Source organism: Pungitius pungitius, chromosome 2 (genome assembly GCF_949316345.1).
Source record: "Pungitius pungitius chromosome 2, fPunPun2.1, whole genome shotgun sequence".
Classification (NCBI taxonomy): domain Eukaryota; kingdom Metazoa; phylum Chordata; class Actinopteri; order Perciformes; family Gasterosteidae; genus Pungitius; species Pungitius pungitius.
In genome coordinates, this window is record NC_084901.1 from 7192901 (window position 1) to 7212690 (window position 19790).

Sequence of the window (19790 nt, forward strand, 5' to 3'; positions counted from 1 at the left end):
AGCGCAGGGTAATAAGGAACACCTATCACAATGCACCTTTGTAAGGAGCATGCAAAGATCTCAAACAAGCATGAAATACATTAGCAGGTCCTGCAGTACTGGGCCAAACCATTACAAATCCTCAAGATTGCTTATTTGCACACGCGGCGGTCTGGGGGGGGGGGGGGGGGGTTCCGCGTGCGAGAAATAAGCCATCCATCCAAGAATGTCACTCTTTCGAATCCACCCGGAGACGCAGCCATGACATTGGACTCGGATCTATCCGAGACGGCTGTGACATTGTGTTTGGACAGTGCGGATCACTTCCTGGCGTGGGTCGCACTGGGGAGCCTTGTTATTAGGGGATAAAAACCCATACTGGAATGATGACACTGGTGTGAAGAAAAAAAAAGAAAAAAAAAACGGCGGCACAACGTGGCCTCTGCGGGACCTCGCCGCGAGGAGTAGCCGCGAGCGCGGCGCGGCGGGCGGTGATCGATGACAAATGGGTCAGTCGCCGATGGCCGCAGTGCGCGGGGCAGATGTTTTCGTCGGGCTTGTGGCGTGTTTGTCGTGGGTGAGGTGAGGGCTGCTGTTCAACATCAGGCTGCAGGCCCGAACAACTCCAGTCACGCTGACAGCTTAGACAACCCCCCCCCCGCCCCCCTCCCACGCGCAGACCGACACACACACACGCTTTACAAGGCTTATCTATCGTGGCTTCCAGGAAACACAGACGGCGAAATAGGGGGACGCTGCAGGGGAGGGGGGGGGGGTGACTTTATTCGAGCTGGAGGGAGTCGCAGGCCACGGAAAACAAGGCACAAACAGTTTAAGCTGAACAAACAAACATGGCTGATTGGACTGAGGCCGGTGGCCCGCTGGCAGGGAGAGATATGCTCTGACACTCCACACCAAAATATTTACACCCTATCTTCTTACATAAGTGGATTCGGGGCAGATGGATGGAGGGATACGGATTTGAAAGGGGCCTGTTTGGAGAGGATAGACAAATGAGAAGAGGAGGGGAGAGGGATAAGATGTCCCGTACAATGTCTGAATACAAAAGTGGGGCCCACAGTTTGTAAAAAAAAAAGAAAAAAGTGTGCAAACAGGGAATATTGTCAGAGCAGCAGAGGCCCCTAAAGCGGTTGCATGGGCGCAGCTGGCTGGCGCTGAGAGAGTCCAAAGTTCAATCTGACAATATCCATCTAGATTGGTGATTGGGTAATACCTTTCAGTGAGGATCTTTGAACACTCACTAAAATAATGCTGTCACAGCATACATTCATTTCTTCAGATCAGGTCTAGGCTTGATCTGCATCAGGCTCTGTGGTTGCTTTTGATCGCCTTCACCTAGCCAAAAGGAGAAGAGACACTCCTTTGTTTTTTTTTTTGAAGGTCCAGACCCGCCCATCTCCTCCACAAACCCACACAGCACAAAATGCACACCTGGTTTCAGACCTGGTTTTTTAATAGCTGAGCCCAAAAGTAAAATGCGGCTTGAAAAGGGTGTAAAGAGTGTAAAATGTAATATATATATACAGTATATAGCTTCAGCTTCACCCAGTCTCCGTACAGTACCACTCGACTTTGGATGGTCTTGCTCCAATAACTGCCACCAAAGCAACAAGTGGGCCACTGAAATGCACTGTCCCAGCAGAAACCTAGGGCTCATTTCTCAGAGGTGCTTCCATGAGAAACCAGAGAGAAGGAATGAAGTTGGAAAGCATGTAGGAGTAATGAGCATTTTAATGTATCACTCAATAAATCAACAGTCTGCAGAGAACGAGGGAGGGAGAGGGCGAGCGGGAAGGAGAGGTCCATGGAGAATCTGCCTGGGCCTCGGGGTGGAAGTAAAAACTATCCAGTGGAACAATGGGCTTCTGTTTCCCACTCTGCTACCATCTCAGTGTTTTCAGCTACTTCAGCTTTCTACATGAGAAGTAGTTCATCCAAAACGGAAAATCTGTTGTGTCCATTTAAGAAAAAGAAAGAAAAAAAAAATGGATAGTAGGTGTTCGGGAGGGAAACCTTCCATATTGATCGCCTGCGCTCTTCAACTCCTTTCCACCGCTTCACTGTACTTTGAATTCAACTCGACTTCTTTCCTCCCTCCCCTCTCTCGCCTCCTCACAGCTCATATCACATTATTCATTTCTTCCTCTCATCCCTCTGTCTCTCTTACCCTTCTCTCCCACGTCCCTCACCCCTTGTTTATTGATTCTCTAGATTAAGAATTCCTGGGGTGGAGGATTGTAACACACAAGCATCAAATTATTTTGGGGTGTGCTTATTTGCCTTTCCCTTGCATCTATTTGGCCTGTGTCTGTAGACAATTATGCCTACCCAGCCTCAGACTCAGGTGCTAATAATGAAGGACAAATAGAATCATATGTGTAAACTTCCCCCACTGATGAAAATTTATATTAACTTTCTGCCACAGTAAACAGAGCTGCATGGCTACACCCTCCCGGGAGGATTGCCGAGATGAATTTGCTCGCTCCCACCCCAGGAAGAAAGCTCGTATTGGAGAGAAAAGTGGCGGTAGGAGGGGCCCGGGGACATCGAGCTCCATTGTGTAACCTCACATTAGACACCCCCCCCCCCCCTACGTACGTAAACAAAGCACGGTCCTGTTTTGCCCATCGCGGGTAAAGTGTGTGCTTATGTATGTGAGAGGGAGTTGCATATGTGTCCATATTTTTGCGTCTGGGCTGTTGGGAGGCCGAGGCAGCCATAGCAACGAAGGAGGCCCGCTGCACTTCTCCTGCTAGTATCACCATGGATATGAGGTGCAAACACGATATTCTGTCTGTTCTAGCAAGGGAGAACACTTGTTCTTAGCTCCTTTTGAAAAATACTACATCTTTTTTATCAGGTTAGAAAGACCTGACAATATTTCCAAAACGATCTGAAGTGCGGTGACTTGGTGGCCCTGGGCGAAGGTCTTCACTTTGACCCGGTGCCGTATCTCTACCTTCAGATAAGGGGACAGCCGGCTCAACGCTCTCCTTCCATTGCTGGCTTTACCAAGAGAGCTGCCAACAAAGTGTTACCACCGAGAGACGGAGAGGAGAAGAGACGGAGGATGGTATCCGTGTGGGGGGAAGAACGGAGGCATGTGGGTCAAGTGTTCTCTTTGTGAAAGCAAAGCCGGCATGAGGTACGAGGGTTCGACCGAGCAGCCCCCCCCCCCGCCAAACCCTGCAGCTGCACAAAAAACAGGAATACACACATGCTCTATAACACACTCTCTCTCTCTCTCTCTCTCTCTCTCCTGAAGCGCTTGGTTTCCTCTTCAGGTGATTATGATCCGTCTCCTTTTCACAGTTCCAGGCGAGAGGAGTTCACACGGCGGGATGAATACCTGATATGAAATGTTGCATTCAGGCCAGCCGCAGTTCATTTGGAAAATGGGCTGAGCCGAGCGGAAAAACTGGAATTGTTGGAGGAAAACAAGACCTCAACTGCTCAGACCTAGCCGCTTCAGACTAAGTACAACACTGATTAACTCAGAACATACACATTTTGAGTGCAAGTCAACAACGTGATAAAGTAACATACTGTGGATGTGACAGTATAACTACTGTAAAAACACGGCTTCTCCTCAAACTAGGACTTTCTCACCATTCTCGACGGCGGAGCAGACGTACAATGGAGTTGTTTTTCATGGTGCTTGTGTCTGTCTTTGTTGACGCGGCCTTATTAAGAGGCTCCCACTCCACAAACAAAGGCCAGAGGCGACTAGCAATCTGTCGGCGGCACCAGACAACAAGCATCCGCAGCGGGACAGCTGGTTATTGTGCAGAATGCCGATAGATGCGGTAGGAAGAGATGAGTGTGTGAGCTGACACCAATGCGAGCGGACCGGGGGCCCACGGTGGTAAATAAAAGGTTGCCGCATCGTGGGTAGGTAAACTGCATTTAAGTGTGTTTACCCTCCATTAAACCGCTGATGAATCACATATACACTCAAAGCCTACAGGGCAGCGCAAAACAATGATTACGGAAAACAGGAAAGCTACCGAGCGTCACTGTTATCTATATTTAACCAACCCAAATTGACTAAAAAAGGGGCTGAAGTCATTTGAAATCCACACAAACAGAGCCTGCGCGCCTGCTTTGTGCACGTGGGGACATCAGACCCTGTCTGCTGTGGCAGGTCAATAGTATGAGTGTCTGTCCGTCTCCTCTTGCAGAGCTCGGGTTAAGTGCCGAGTCTAATTGTTACTCTGTTGTCCCGGGGTCGATGAGGGAGCGCCCTGACCTTAGCTGTAAAATGAACTCACCTCAACTCGCTGCAAAGCCGAAGCTCGGATCGCTTCGCGCGACGTTCTCCGCAAACAAGGTAGCCTCAGAGTTGTTTATGCCTCTAGACAATTATGATTATTTTTAGCTCATAGATAATGATCGACAGTCCCACTGACTGTTTACGGCTTTACATGATAGCCGTTAGACGGTTGGAAGAACTTTAGGCGACTGCTTTGTCCTGCCCTCAGTCCAAGTCGCCTCAGTGAGGACCGCTGTCCACTGGCGTGGCTTTCAATGGATGCCAGCTCAATTAATAGCCACTACATCTGCCTGTGGACGGGCCAATGGATGGATCCCATTCACTCCCCCCTCTCCTCTCTAAATCACTTTGCTTATGTAACACCTATCTCTCCCCGTGCTGCTCCTCCTCCTCCTCCCTTTCTTCCCGCCACCTTGCATTGTACCTCGGTGGTTGTCTTGTGAATATTCCAATTACAGGGATGTGTGTTTGACCTTTAAGTGAGCTGTAGGAGATATAGTTATCTGCCTTCCCCTCCGACACCCGCCGTCTATCAATCAGTGTTCCAGCCCGCAACCACAACCACCCTCACCGGAACAGGCTGCTAGACGGAGACGGGCCTGTTGAAATGTGTGTGTGTGTGTGTGTGTGTGTGTGTGTGAGAACGAGAAGCAGAGAGCGGAGCGATCACAAGCGCAGACTGTGAGTAGGGTGAGGGAGGCAAAGAGGCTTGGAGAGTCCCAGTGATAAAAAAATAAAAAATTGCATCAGGTTTTTTGTGTGAATACATAAATGTATACCACGTACACACAAACAGAGACTAAGAGAGAGAGGGAGAGAGAGAGAGAGATGTTAAACCATTTTTTCTGTAATCTGCCACCAGCCTGACTGAGCTTCACTTCCATAAACAAAGCCTTTTTTCCAACAGCATCCCATATCACGCTTCTGAGAACAAGCAGGCGCGAGCACAGTCATACTTCTTTAGTTTCATTCTGGCTACCCGCCCTTTTCCAAAGGGCTAATCTACATCTTTCATTGAATCAAGAATGGAAATTCACAAGAAATGCTTCTTTTTCAATTTCATGCTGAAGTAGCTCAAGTTAGTGGATGTAATTTCTTCTAACAAGAAAACGTATCACTCCGTCGCACACTTAGTCCGTCTGTGTTAGGAAAAGGGGCCTTCTTTTTTTTTACATCTGCTTTGATAAATGTGCAAAAAGGCACGATCACTCCCTTCATTGCACTCGGTGCAAGGACAGAACAATTACTGTTGTTATTAGGAAAGTAAAAACTACGGTTGAAATTTGTATGAAAAATAAATGATAAATCATTTAGACTGCAGTCACGGCATTAGACAATTAAGTCAAAGTTATGCCAAGAGGGGACCTCAACTTCTCAGTATTAAGTAATTATTGAGATTCTACTACTAACTAGCAACACAAAGCATATGTTAAAAGTGAAAATAAATGCAAAATATTCTGAACTCATGCATTTCAAACCTGTGCCAAAAAATAAGCTTTTCCCCTCTGACATAAATCCGGGGGAAAGTCTGATGTCGACCGAAACTCCTGCAATCCATTTGAAGTTTTGTGCAAATTATGACTATCGGGTTTCACACCGAATTGGATGATGAAGTCCAAACAGGTGGAAAGGAACGCGTGAAAAAAATTATATCGCTGAAACAATACCACGCATGGCCAAGCCACCAGGCTAATGTATATTTATCATGTAAACTTCTGATAAATGCATACGCAGAAACAATCAAATCTCTGGGTTTCAATTGGAAGATTTTGCACCACGGGCTCAAGCGTGAAACCAATATCAGCTTAGTGTCTAGTCGAGCTTGAAGTGCCGCGCCTTGCCCACAAAGCATGTTCTGCATATGCTCATGGGCGTCGCTTTTATCGGGGCGGAACAAGCAGCTTTCCAGTGCTATCACTGATCAATTTGTGCCAGTTAAGTCCCGCAGTGTGGGTAAATAAGCGGTGGTTAGGTGTTGATGAGGAATGGCAGGCAGTTTGAGCGGGACGGCAGGCTGGAGAGGATTCAGGATTCCTCGTGTGACTTCCACTATCAACCTCAGCTCGGCATCTTTGTCATCTAAATCGGCCCGAAACAAACTTTTCAGTATATCTTCCCAAAGGGCTGGATTGTAACTGGATTTAATTTTAAAAAGTTTGCTCTGCTTCCCCACATAAAAAAATATATATCTATAGAGAATAATATGTCTGACATTGTAACAAAGTTAAAAATGATACGGATGACAGGAAACTCCCGACCCGACCTTGGCTGATGCACAATAAAACCCAGCAGCCTCAGCTCTAAAGCCTTCAGTGAAGAGAGCCAAAGCCAGCGCTAAGTGACATGTCAGTCAGTTCGTCTGTTTGGAGCCTTCAATTCCCCACGGCCGCAGCTTATTTACTGCATTTGTATGAAAAGCTGCGGAGAGGAGAGGGCTGAGAGCCCGGCTGGCTCTCTTACATATGTATACGGTGTTTGGAGGCAATGCGTAAAAAGCATCTCCCCCTTTGCAGCCTGCTAAGCGTTACAACTACAAACAACTTGGGGAAGAGGATAGCGCCATTTATAAATTCAAAAATGGGTCAGGGATGAAGGTAATCGGAGCAGCAGAGAGTGTTAACAAGCGTGATGAAACCTGGGATCTGTTAGTCGAGCTTCCGGGCGCATTAGAGAGAGAGAGAGAGAGAGAGAGCACAGGTGACATTGAAGATGCTGCCACTTTATTTTGCTCGTCTTAACCAGATTTGAAGTCATTTCATTATCAGTTCCAGAAGGGAAGGGAGGGGAGTGTACACACAGAACACACCATCAGGCATGCGTTTCAGAGTCTGATTTGTTACTATTCATGGCTAAAGCGGAGAGGAACTGTAATACTAGACATGCTTGTTAAATTCACAACACTCCAAAGCTGCCTTCTAGCAAATCCTGTCTTTTGGTTGTCAGCTTAAGACACGCCGCCATATGCATATGTAGGATTTTTAAGCTCTGTTAAATGGATAGTGGTGTCGTGGCCTATCAAACCACCATAAGCCACTTGCCTTTTTTGGGGGTTTTGGGTGCAGCAGGGGAAAGCAGACAGCGATGCCTTACCTTGTGTGTGCATCTGAAAAAGCAGCCCCCCCCCCCCCCCCCCTCCGCGCGTGTTTTCCCTATCCGCCTGTTAACTCCACATTAGAGGAAAACACAGCCATTTACACGTGTACCTTCCTGCAGTGGGTGACAGTAACACTCCACCCCACCATGTTAACGACTGGCACTCTGTTTAAGCCAAACAACAGGGGAGTGGCAACAAACAATGACAGAATGCCTGTTTTCGATCGCGGGGGGGGCCAGAGAGAGAGAGAGAGAGATGACACGCCATTCAGCCGGCGAGGCGGCGAGCAACTAAATTATCGCGGGGCCTATCGAGCCGGAGCAATTGTCTCAGTCCATTCAGGGCATGTGCGGGCGTGTGTCTTTGCACGGGCGTGTGTGCATGCCTCCATACGTGGGTTGCGCGAGTGGACTTATGGATCCAGTGGCGTTTATTTCCCAGAGCTGGAGCCGGGCAGTTAGGGAGGCGTGAAAGGAAATGAGTTGTGAAGTGGCCATTGATCCTGGCCTGCGTGAGGTTGGCTCGAGACTGCAGGACTATCGGGCCGCAGTATGTGCTTCTGAATGGTTGCCTCTTTATTTATACCCAGGTGGTTAACCCTGACCCAGTTCATTTATCACCGGGCTAATGCGCTACGCAGGAGGGAAAAAAAGAGAGTGTCAGGTCAAACCAGAGGCCTCCTCTGAATGATGTCCACTGGCTTCCATTAAATGTATTTACCATTGAACTTTATATAAAAATGTTTATCTACATCTAATATCGATGTATTTTTTTTTGGGAGGGGGGAAGCTTTTCAAACCCAGTGACCTCTGTGGCATTGATCCAGCCCCACAAAAGGCAAACACACACACACGACAGGTAGTGTGTATCTTCTACCTGGACTTGTACTCCACAGCTCCCCGACTGCTTGAGCATAAAATAGCCATAAGTATTTATGTCCGGCCCATTTCACTCTGTCTATCTCCCTCATCTTCTCTTCTCTTCTCTACTCCCCCATTGCTTTCTCTCTCTCTCTCTCTCTCTGTCCCTTTCTCCTCGTCTCTCTTTCAAGCCTTGCAGCTTGACATTTCGCCGCGCTCTCGGGGGACTCCGGCGGGAAATGGAGTTACTGGGAGAGCGCCACTGTAAATTCCAAGAGGCCACATGTAATGTGTCTTAAACATAGATGGACAGCCAAGGTTTCAAGGAGCTGAAGAATGAGACAGACGGTGGGGGGGGTAGGGAGTAAAGGGGAGACGGAGGGAGAGGTGGAGGAAGAAGTGGCGTCTATACAGATAGATAGAAGGGCCAACTGTAGCTATGCTGTCCTTCACAACCTATATCTTTAGTGTCATCGCAAGGGGAGGCACTACAGGCCTATAGATCTCAGGCCTGTATGTCCTATTCTGTAGAGACTGTCTGCCGACACACAGGCTGGAAATAGAAAGAAGGATGGCTTTCATTGTAAATAGGTCTGACGCAAGGATTGCCAGAGGAAGAGCAGTCTTTTGGAAGACATACAGTACACGCCGCTCACTCTAACGCTCCTCCAGCCTTTACAGAACAACCCTTATCTTCACAGGGATGACGACGGTTAACAAAAGGCTCCTTTATGAAATTGTTCATATTTCAGCCGAGGTCTGTCTCCTGTCCGGAGAGGTGATTGATGCATCAGGCCAAGGCCAGTGTCTTATTTACACAGTTGAGTGGGGCAATCTCCGGCCTGAAAGATAAACCTAATGAGCTTCTTTGTGTAAGGGTGCAAATGAGAGACACCATCCTCCCTCCCTCCTTCCCCTTTCTATCCAAAGGGACAGTCTGGGTGATTAGGCCTTTAAATTATGCTCAAGGGCAAAGCACAGATTTGCATCTTGGGTGTGTGTGCGGCGTGTGTGCGGCGTGTGTGCGGCGTGTGTGCGGCGTGTGTGTGTGTGTGTGTGTGTGAGCACGCGCTTGTGAGTGCGTCTCAAATATGGGACGGAGAGAGAGACTGAGAGGCAGGTGAAGGGCGCGGAGAGAAAGATACTTAAGGTTTGTCTTTGGGAGTTGATGGGTGAACAATGTGTGTCAGTATTAAGCCTTTCACTACACTGAACAACAAGCACGCGGAAATTCATCCACACACACACACACACACACCTTCGTTTTGTCCTTTGTCTGTGGGGTAACTTTCTCCCTAATGGCTTTCATTTTGGGGGGAATTTAATTTGCCCCTAAACCCTAAATATTACCCATCACTTGCTGTCACATTTCTCATCCCTTCTATTTCCTGCAGCTAAAGCGCTAGGAAGGCAGGTTAATTGCTGTCACTCTCAAGTTGGACCACTGCCTAGCTCTGGTGTAGCGGCAAGGGTGTAGCCTGGAAGTAAGATGGCACCTCTGTGCACTTATTGTAATTTATGTCAAAATTCTGCAGTCATTTAAATGGGGGGGGGTGGATAGTTTGCAATTCGCTGCATCACCTGCCTCAGGAAAACTCTGAAATGAATAGCTAACCAGTTTACCAACACGTCAGCTCTTGAAAAGTGCAAATTTTAGGAAAAAGAAAATTAGATTAAGGTTCTCATTTTATGGACATAGAGAAATCCAATACATCAAATATTAAAAGTATTCTGATTGTGTAAGGTGGCCATTTTCTCACTATGTCTTGGTTTAATGAGTCATTGATCTGGATGAGAAGCACATTGTGGGGAAAGAAGGTGGTCCCAACATCTATCTGAAAGGTCTTTGGTTAAAACCCCTGACCGGGCCACACTAGATAAGCTGGAGCCTCCATCTTGCTCTGAATATCAATACACTCGGTACAGTAGGGAGTCCATTTAGAGGGGGCAGTGGTCCTGAGTATTGGCTCATCAATCCCACTGATAACCCTGGCAGGATTAAGTCTACAGACCGCTGCAATCAACTAACAGCCTCATTATGGGACATTAGGGTATAGATCCAAAATCAATGCACAGCTCCCGTTTACATACATAGCCGCATATAATATTTAAAAAAAACACAAAACTACCAGATACGATGGCCTATGATAAATTGACTGGCAATGTGAGCTCAGCACAATTCTTTTTTTTTTTTTTTGCTCTTTTTTTTTATAGTGATCATTTTAGCATAGTAATTAGGGATGAGCAACATTCATCATTTGCTCTGATACATATCTGCAGCTGGCAAATTGCAATCAGATACAGTGGGTATCTAATCTGTGATCTCAAATCAAATTAGGTCTATTTAGACAACCTTGGGGATGGGGTGATGAAACCCTGGCAGAAATTAGGGACTGGAAATTCAATTGTTACGCAACGATTATCATTCAGATACGTGGATAACAGAGTGTGTGGCTATTGCGATCAACACAACGACGCGTGTAAATAATATTAAAGATTGTATACTGTGTTGACAATCAAATGGAAATGTGTGCTTTATTTGATTTGAGGAAAAAAGGGTAAACCATCCACATTAGAAAATGGAAAAATGTCTCCTGTAACTTCAGTCCTGATCTGTGTCCTCTGAGCCTTTGGCCGATTCCGAGGCGACGAGACCTTAAGATGCTGCTTTTCTAATTATAGCTGCAGGTGGTATTTTGGAGCTGCTAGGTAATGGCAGAACCCACAGGGACAGTGGAGAATTCATCAGTGCTTATTATTAATCATCCCCCCAGCAGCGTGATGAGAGACCGGCGCTTCTATACCCACTGGACCACTCAATGTCATTCCAAATACGGATGGAAAATTACACCCAACAGCCTCCCTTCAAAATGGACTCAGAGCAGACGTGGACTGGAATTTTTTAAGCTGCACACAGGTGAACAAAAAAAAAAAAAAAAAGTGCGAGGATGGATGAACGCACGAATGTATGACCACACAAATGCACGCCTCAGAACAGACACTCTGCCAACGTCACTATCTCACAATGAGCACGCTAACAACGGCCAAATCGCTGGGCTGTGAGCGAAACAAAATGCCAAAAAAGAAGTGCGTGTTTTGTCCGGACTGCCCTCGCTCTCCATCCAGAGAGATGGGGTGTGAGCGAGCCACAGGAAGTGTGTGTGAAGTTAACAGCACTGGGCCCCTGTTTTAAAAAGCCTCCAGAGACCTGTTAGCCGGCCTGCTCATTTCAATGTGTCTGTCTCTGGGTTGGGCCGGCCTCTTTACAAGGCTCACACTGTCACACAGTGCGCCCCCCCCCCACCCCCCCCACACACACCCAACCTCTACGAGCTTCTAGCCGCATACGTCCATCTCAGAGACTTAACAAGGCACTTTATGCTTACGTTGATTTTCTCTCAGTGTTTTTTATTTTTTACATTTTGTTTCTTCAAAAAGGCACAGCTTTGTTGAGTTAACATTTTCATGAACCCATTTCACATGCACTTTTTCCTCTGCTTACGTCAATAACACTAATCTCACTGACGTTGGCTCATATTAAATATCTCAGTGTGTACACGCAGGCGATGCTCATGATTTTTTTTAGCATTTAAAATGCACGGAATGAAAATTAAAATATGATCTAAAATAATAGTAAAGGTCATTTTTATTTTTTACTCTTTCCTTGTATTTTCCAGTGCAATGTAGCGCATTAAAGTGTCTGGTTCAGCCTCTGAACGTTACCTGGTTATCCTGCTCTCTATCTCTTTCCATTTTAGCCTCTCTATCAGCACAGGGTATCAACCCAGATAGAAAGGAGTTCTCCACCAAACACCTTCAAATGTAAAAGAGTGATGACTGAAAGAGGGAGCGAATTGACCCCAATCAGGCGGGTGTATATAGAAAGAATGGCAGAGCGGTGATAAATGGGAGGTGGGGGGGACAGTGCTGGGATGTCGCTGTGGCCACCAGCGGGACCATTGGGGTTGCGCTGCGGACGGAGAGTTGGAATTGGTGGGGTGGGGGTGGATGGAAGAGATGGCGGGTTGGGGGGGTGGCCTGCGGGACATGCTTCAGTTTGCTACGCTGAATACCCCCCCCCCCCCCCCCCCCCTCTGCACACATACAGATGCAGACACACAGAAACACGCCGTCATCTATTGTGTGGCCCCAACCACACTGACCACAGGCTTTCAGCTGCTTCCAAATTTACACACACACACACACGCACACGAAAAGGACAGCGCGCATCATTTCAACCCCGCGGCGTCCCCCATCCACCCCGAAGCATCGCCCTCTGACCTCATCTCCCACTGCTCTTTTGGCAAACTGTCAAAGCCATCATTCACCGTGAAAAGACACTTGACTCCCCTACTCTGCTGGCGACTGACTTTCACAACTCTTGCCCCCCCCCCCCCCCCCCCCCCCCCCCCAAAACCCCACCTCCTACACCGCTCTGCAGTTAATTCACCCTCTCTGTGACAAGAGAGAAATAGAGCCGATACAATAAAACATGGACACTAATGTTTTTTTAAATAGAATCAGTTATCTGTGTCTCTGCCACGAGTCCAAAAGGGGAGTTTAACATCAGCGCATAACGTCAGAAGAAGAAGGAGAAAAAAGGTTCAAAACATCCAAATGATTTTATAGTTGTGGGAACCATGATGCAAATATGTCTTTCAAAAGGGTCCTGGTCAAAGGTTTCTGTGCTGCTGGTGGGACTGTGGTTAGTGTCTCTATGTGTGTGTGTGTGTGAGCCCTCCGACCAGTGCCGAGTTAGGAGGCCCTCTGGTGGATACAGCGCTGCTATGACATACAAACACACACACACACACGCATGCTTCCCAAACGGGTCCGTACGATGCTCCAACGCACACATTCTTCCCCTTTCGCTGTCTATTTTCCTCTTTTTCTCACAGAGACACAAACACATTCCCTGACACAGCCCGATGATACTGCAACATAATCTCTATAAAAAGACGCAGGAATCCAGTGTGCACCCTCCCAAAAAACAAATATACAAGTACCTTAAAAAAAATCACTTTACAGGGAAAAGCTTCAGGCAAAACATGCTCACAGCACAACAAGCTACCGTAAAAAATTTACCAACATCACAAACGGACGATTAAGTAAACAAGGTTTTTTTCTTCCCCCTTGTACTAAAAACACAACAAAAAAAACACACCATAACATACTCCATTCTTGCCTCGTGTCTATGTTGAAAAACCCCAGCGCTGCTTGAGCAGAGAGCAGAGCGGGAGAGCGAGGGGAGAACAGAGTGAGGAAGAGAGAGAGAGAGAGAGAGAGAGAGAGCGGCAGAGAGACGAGACGGGGGAGAAACACAACTTACCTGCTGTTGTTGCAGATGCAGCAGCTCGACTGTGCTTACTTCGCTGCTCGTGTCACCAGCGCTTGATCTCCCATCTCTACTGCCAGCCTCTAATTGGCTGCTGCTTAGGGTGCTCATTCCATTTTGACTCATTGAACTGTTGCTTATTGTCTCTGTGGCCGACTCCTGCATCATCATGATTTAAAACCTAGAAGTGATTAAGAGGCACCGGTTAGGGCTCTCCTACTTACAATTCCCCCCTTTTTTCTCTCCTTTTTTTTTTTTTTTACGCTTCCATTATCAAGCCCTCAGTCCCCCACTGCAAATTAAAGCATTTAAAGAAGAGGGAGGGGGGAAAGGAGAAGAGGTGGGGGGGGGGGGTGCAGGAGGAGCAATTATGCATTCATTGTGTAAATGAAGCAATACAAAGAGATGCACGTCCTGGTGTTATTTAAAATGGGAGGGGTAGTGTGGCAAATGTTTTTTATCCATACAATTTGGGCGTACATCTAAAGCATGTGGTTTCTAAGAAAAAGTTGTATTCTTTTTTTTTGTCATCATTATTTATAAAAAAATTACATTTGTGCAAAATGAAAGTAAAAATTTGCCTGTGTCATTACGTGATTCCAAAATGAGCATTTGCTCAGTTCATAATATCTCCCTCACACTTTAGGACAGCCAGGCTACACAGACAGGACAAACAGGAGCAACGGCACAAAGTATTTTGACGTCTTGAGGCTGTCCGAGTTTTAGTGTGTCACGTCTGAATGAAGTGGCCTAATGACGCAAAGCTAATCATGCAAAATTAAAATTTGGTGGCGGGGAGGAGGAGGCACCAAATCACGTGGTGCAGGGCTGATGATGAACACTGTAATGGGTTTGTCATCTGTGCTGTGGTTAAATAAAATCACAGGCTTCCATAGAGGCAGGATGCTCCTACGCCATTCATTGAAATGATTTCATTATTTGCTCTTCCTGAACGAAGCCTTATGAATTCATTTATTTTTGTATATAAAAAAAAAATAGACAATTGAACCGAGCTGCAGTCAATGTTTGTGGTGCGGGATTTAAAATAAATAAAACTTATTGAATGAATTATTTTTGCATTTAATAGTTATGTAAAACTGGTGAAAGAGAGAGATAAAAAACAGTGGGAATAAAAGGAAAAAATCTATCACGAATATCACTAATGATTGTGCTAAAAACAGCATAAATTATGCATATTTCCTTCCCTCTCTCCAGTAATAAATGTTTTATCATTTTTCCCTGCATTTAATGTTCGGCACCTTTAGTGGGGCAGAAAAGAGCCCCAACATCAGCAATAAGTGAATAATAAAGTATAAGTGAATAAATAAGTGACCCCCAGACCCAACAAAAGGCAACAACATGGATACCTACTCTATTAAAAAATATATATTTTTATTATTAGTGATTCTTGAGACTCATATCTTTTGAAGAAAAAAAAAAAAACTTTCACTACCTTCTGAGTGAAGTTTTGTGCCGCCCATGGCCAGCTAATCCACCTCCATGCAACAAAGGAGAAGCAAATGGTGAAGCTGATTGTGAGTGTGTGTGTGTGTGTGTGTGTGTGTGTGTGTGCATTTTTGCCCAGCCCACAAAGGTACCATGTGTATACCTTGGCCGGTAAATACCGTTTTAATAGAAATGTGTACACGTCCTTACCCGTGTGTGTGTGTGTGTGTGTTTGATGAGGGGCAGATACAGGACAGGCCTTAACGGATGTCCACAGCCAGGATAAACAGGATCCAGGCAGGGAGAACAAACAGGACTGAGCTGTTACACAGAGCAGGGCGACAGCTGCCCGGGACACAAGTAAATAGGGAAGAGGCCAGGACGAGGCGTGCTTGTGAACAAACAGGCCGCTGTTTAACACCACAAGCGCTCACTACGGATGGAGAGAAACAGAAGACAGAGGGACAGAAAGAGAGAGAGAGAGGAGCAGAGAGGGTGTCAGAAAGGGGGGGGGTGACGGAGAGAGACAGATGAAAAGAATGAGAGTGAAAGAGAGAGCAAAGGAGTGGGAGGGAGGGAGGGAGGTGGTGGTGGTGGTGCAGGGGGAAGACTGGCACAATGTGACAGCCAATCCGGTGATGAATCTCAGCATAAGAAACTCAAGGCTGCAGCCGAGATCAGCCGGCTAATAAGTATTCAAATTAGGCATAAATTTTACATGCACAATGTTTAAAATATTCAGAGAAAGACTGTCTGATTGCCTTTACTACAATTTTATGAACATTCTAATGGAGCTTGGATCTCTTTTTTTCCCCCTGCTTTCTTTCCTAGAACGGCGATGGATGTGCAGAAAACGTGAAGATATATGAGATAAGGAATTAAGGATTTTTAATAACATCTGAATGCAATGCAAACCGCTACCGAAATCTGAGGAGAATTGCGAATAAAAATGTGCTTTTAATGCACTTGCACGTGATGACTGACGGGTAGAACTTCATTCTGATAAAAAAGGGATAAAAATAAGAAATTAGACTTCACAGCTTGAGTTAAAAAAAAAAACCTAAACAAAAGCCAGAGACATCATTTGAATATAATACACAAAGAATAAAAGACCCTAATCTCAGTGCCATAATCTGATACGTTCTCACCCTCCTCCGAAATAAAATCGGCGCAATGTGTCTAACACCAACATAATGATAATGCAGATATATGCAAAGTATATTCACAGAGATCAGATGGTGCTTTAACCTTAATGACAGCGGTGAGATAAATTAATTAGCCATCTAAAGGCGGCATTCAAATCTGCCAATTAGAATGTCAATTAGAAACACAGCCGAGCAGCAATGATGAGCGGGCGACCGAGCTGAGGATGTGACTGTGGGGGTGATGGAACTGTAACAGATAGACACACACACACACACACACAATACTTTAGAGAGAGACAGATAGTGACAATACTTGGCACCTGAGGGTGTGACTGTAGGCATGTGTGTCTGTGTGTGTGTGGGGGGGGGGGCCTACCACGGGTCCACCATGCCCTGTGCCCTCTCCCTGAGGGATGCCAGCCCTGACCTCGGCTCAGCCTGTCCTAAACCAACTGGGTCGGAAGGAGCCGCGGGAACCCCGAGCTACAATATCGGCATCCGCGGCGGCTCCACTGCTGCATGAGAGAGGCTGCCGGCCTGCCCACACGCGTGTTTGACATCCCATAAATTGCCGGTGTCCCGCGTTTCAACACACCCACTATTTGATGCCATTTCCTCAAGCCATAATCTTCCAATGAGGGAGAACCCAGACCACTTATTATCGGGATGGGAGAAAGAGAGGAAGGCTGTTATTGCCGTGGTAATGTGCTGAGGAATCTGTGGATGTATAGCATTGGGGGGAGAAGATGATAGTGATAGTAAGACTTTAGGTTGTGGGGGGGGGGGAGAACTTGTCGGAACTTCCCTAAAATTTACCGTCGGCAACAAGCGCCGAGGGCTCCCGTGTTTCCATTGAGGTGGAGGCTCAATAGAAGGAATTCCTGATGAAGGAAAGATAGACACAGGCAGGCACTTTATTTGCAAAGCTCCAGACCAACTCCAGCTTTTGTCTCATTCCGTGTGCAACCACAACCTCGCTTGCTACTCCTCTTCAGCTTGAGCAAATATTTACCCTCGAAATCTCGCACTCCACAAATCTGTCTCTTCCATCAGGTACGGAATCGGAAGAAACTGTCCATGTGGCTCGGCTTTTTTTTTTTCCTCCTCCGCTATCCTCCGAGGAGCGACACAGCAATGGTTTAAGGAGAATTGAGCCTTCCGTTGCCTCAAACACACAGTCTCTTTCCCCCTTTTTTTTTTTCTCGCACGTGCACACTGATCACACAACACACACGCACAACAAAGCTATTATTAAAGGGAAAAGAAGCAGCCCTCCATCTTTGTTTGCGAGCTCTAAAAGCCCTTAATGTGGCCTCATTACCTGGCCTGTCTCCCGCTCTATCATGTGCAGTAAACACACACTATGACACTGGCCATCCATCTCGTGGGAATACACAGCTGTCTGATGTGCTCCAACACTGTCTGAGGAACATGAGGGAATTTATTTTTACTCACACACACGCACACACACACGCGCACACCCGTTGAGTTGATAACACACAGCGGGCTTTTGACGCTGGTTTTGGTTAAGAGTCTCTGGCCTATCCATTTACAGCGCAAAGGATGTTCTCCACTGTGTCTCTATCTAGAACACTGATCCATCCCCTCATTCCATATGCATGAGTTGCAAAATAATAGGTTGCGAGGAAAGGGGAAAAGAGTGACCCCGTGAATCTGTGATCCCAGACGTCCGTTCATTATCAGTTTGCATTTCAGGTGGCTGTCTGGAATTCTTTTGGTTTGTGAGATCAAAATAATTTAAAAAAATAATAATAATAATAATAGAAATTACATTTCACAGTCTGCTGACTCCTCACAGCTCTCTGATCAAGTTGAGATATGGTCACCGTTTTAAATAATCACAGATTCTGTGCTTGAGTGAAATTAATTCATCATTGCCATAAGTTAGTGTGCATATAAAATAAAGAAGTAACTGGGCTAAGGCAAGGCTCACATATCCAATGCTTCAGATTGCTTAATAAATCAAAATGCCACATATGTGCTGACCAAAAGAAAATGGCGCTTAAAACCACTGAATTTCAAAATGATGAACGTAATCTAAGACCAAATATTGGAGGACAAAGAAGTTTAAAACAACTTAATCAACAACTGCTTGGCATGCTATGAACGTTTGCCCCGAAGTAACCGTTAATTATGATGATATGTTTGTTTGTTCTTGGATGTTTTCTGGTTGCAAGTTATCACAGCAAAGGGAGACCACATGCAGTTTATTACAGCCTTCAGTTTCAAGCAGTGAGTTTATAGTCAGAGACGGGGGAAAAAAGGACCACTTGGAGAGCCACGTTTGACAAAAAAACCCAGTCCCACGGATTAAGAAAGGCGAGCCAGGCTGCCGTGGCTTAGAATTAAAAGCTTCCTTTTTGGCACTAAAAGGCCACCATAAAAGCGCATTAATGACTACTTCTTATAAACCTGTGTATGGTAATGGTTTCTGCTCTCAGATAGAGGAATTTCAAAAGTGTTTCGCCGGTGAATGAAGATTGCTTCGGAGGAAAAGGGGGCTGAAGAAATCATATTTACAAAATCAGGAGTGGGGCCAAATGAAAAGAGATGAATATGAATAATGGACTTTTCGGGATTAACATTATTCAAAGCAACAGAATCAAATGTGGTTATCTCCTGTCCAATGAGCCCAACATTGAGAAAACCTCAGTCATATTTCAATTCCTCACTTGAGCTGACAATAAATCATAGTTCTGTGATAGGAGACATTCAGTCAAGAATGTTCAGAACTTAATTCTCTTCTATTTACAATAAGAAGATGAGACAGAATAAGATAAAAGACAGACTATTTGCCACAGTGTGTGAATGTCCCTGAATGGAGTGGGAGTGTGTGTCAGAGTCACTGTTTGTAGAGTACAGAAAGGGGGAAAAAAGGGACAAAGAAAACCAGAGGAAAGGGTGTAAAGTGCATGTTCAATTGTACAGTCTGCACAATGTCTTCTTACACTCAAATGCAAGAGGCACCCATGAATAGCGGGCATGAAACCATGTTAATACAAACTCGTTTGCAGGAATACAACCAAATAGTTGGACATTGATCAAAAAGCGTATTGAGGGCCGGCAAAAAAAAATGTTTAATTAAAATCAACAACAAATCACAGTGTAATAAAAAGGGTGAGATATAATAATTTACACTTTATTCTGTTTTGCTCGCCAAAGCGGTAAATCCGCACTTCTCAAACACACACGTGCAGCGCAGCACACCCTCGGCAGAAGAGAAAAAGAGGAGGAGAGAATCTAGTTGGGCGAGAGCGAGGGTGACGAAAGCCCGTCCGTCGGCTCTCATTTGCATATTCGCCAATTGCATTAATTAACTCGGCCCACCTAATCAGGGCTAATTGACCTATAAAGAGGGGAGGCCTCATTGTCTCATCCAATCATCTCTACCACGAGTAGAGGAGGCGCGCCGGCCGAACGCTTCGCCGAGAAAAACTGTATTTATAGTGCTCGCGCGTGGACGGGCTCCTCCGCTCACAAAAGAGCTTTCACACCTGAAACTGAGGCGATCACGAGCTGCTGAGCTGCCTGGACGTGGAGCAAGAGTTGGATAAAAACAAAATAAGGAGAAAATGGACAAATTCTTTTACACCGGCCTCGTCGAGGGGAGAAGACA

The 19790-nt window shown here is 46.0% G+C and overlaps 1 protein-coding gene across 5 annotated transcripts in view; it reads right to left on the reverse strand.

Moving 5' to 3' along the window:
- Window positions 1-19790, reverse strand: part of foxp2 (forkhead box P2) — a 94091-nt gene that overhangs the window by 40122 nt on the left and 34179 nt on the right. For 3 of the 5 annotated variants that reach the window (XM_062560293.1, XM_062560292.1, XM_037461061.2), the window contains one exon: window positions 13557-13743. The exons of the other annotated variants lie outside the window; for them this stretch is intronic. In XM_062560293.1, the coding sequence (XP_062416277.1) occupies window positions 13557-13733 (177 nt within the window). In that variant the 5' untranslated portion in view covers window positions 13734-13743. The remainder of the gene's footprint in view (window positions 1-13556; window positions 13744-19790) is intronic. 5 annotated transcript variants of the gene reach the window in all.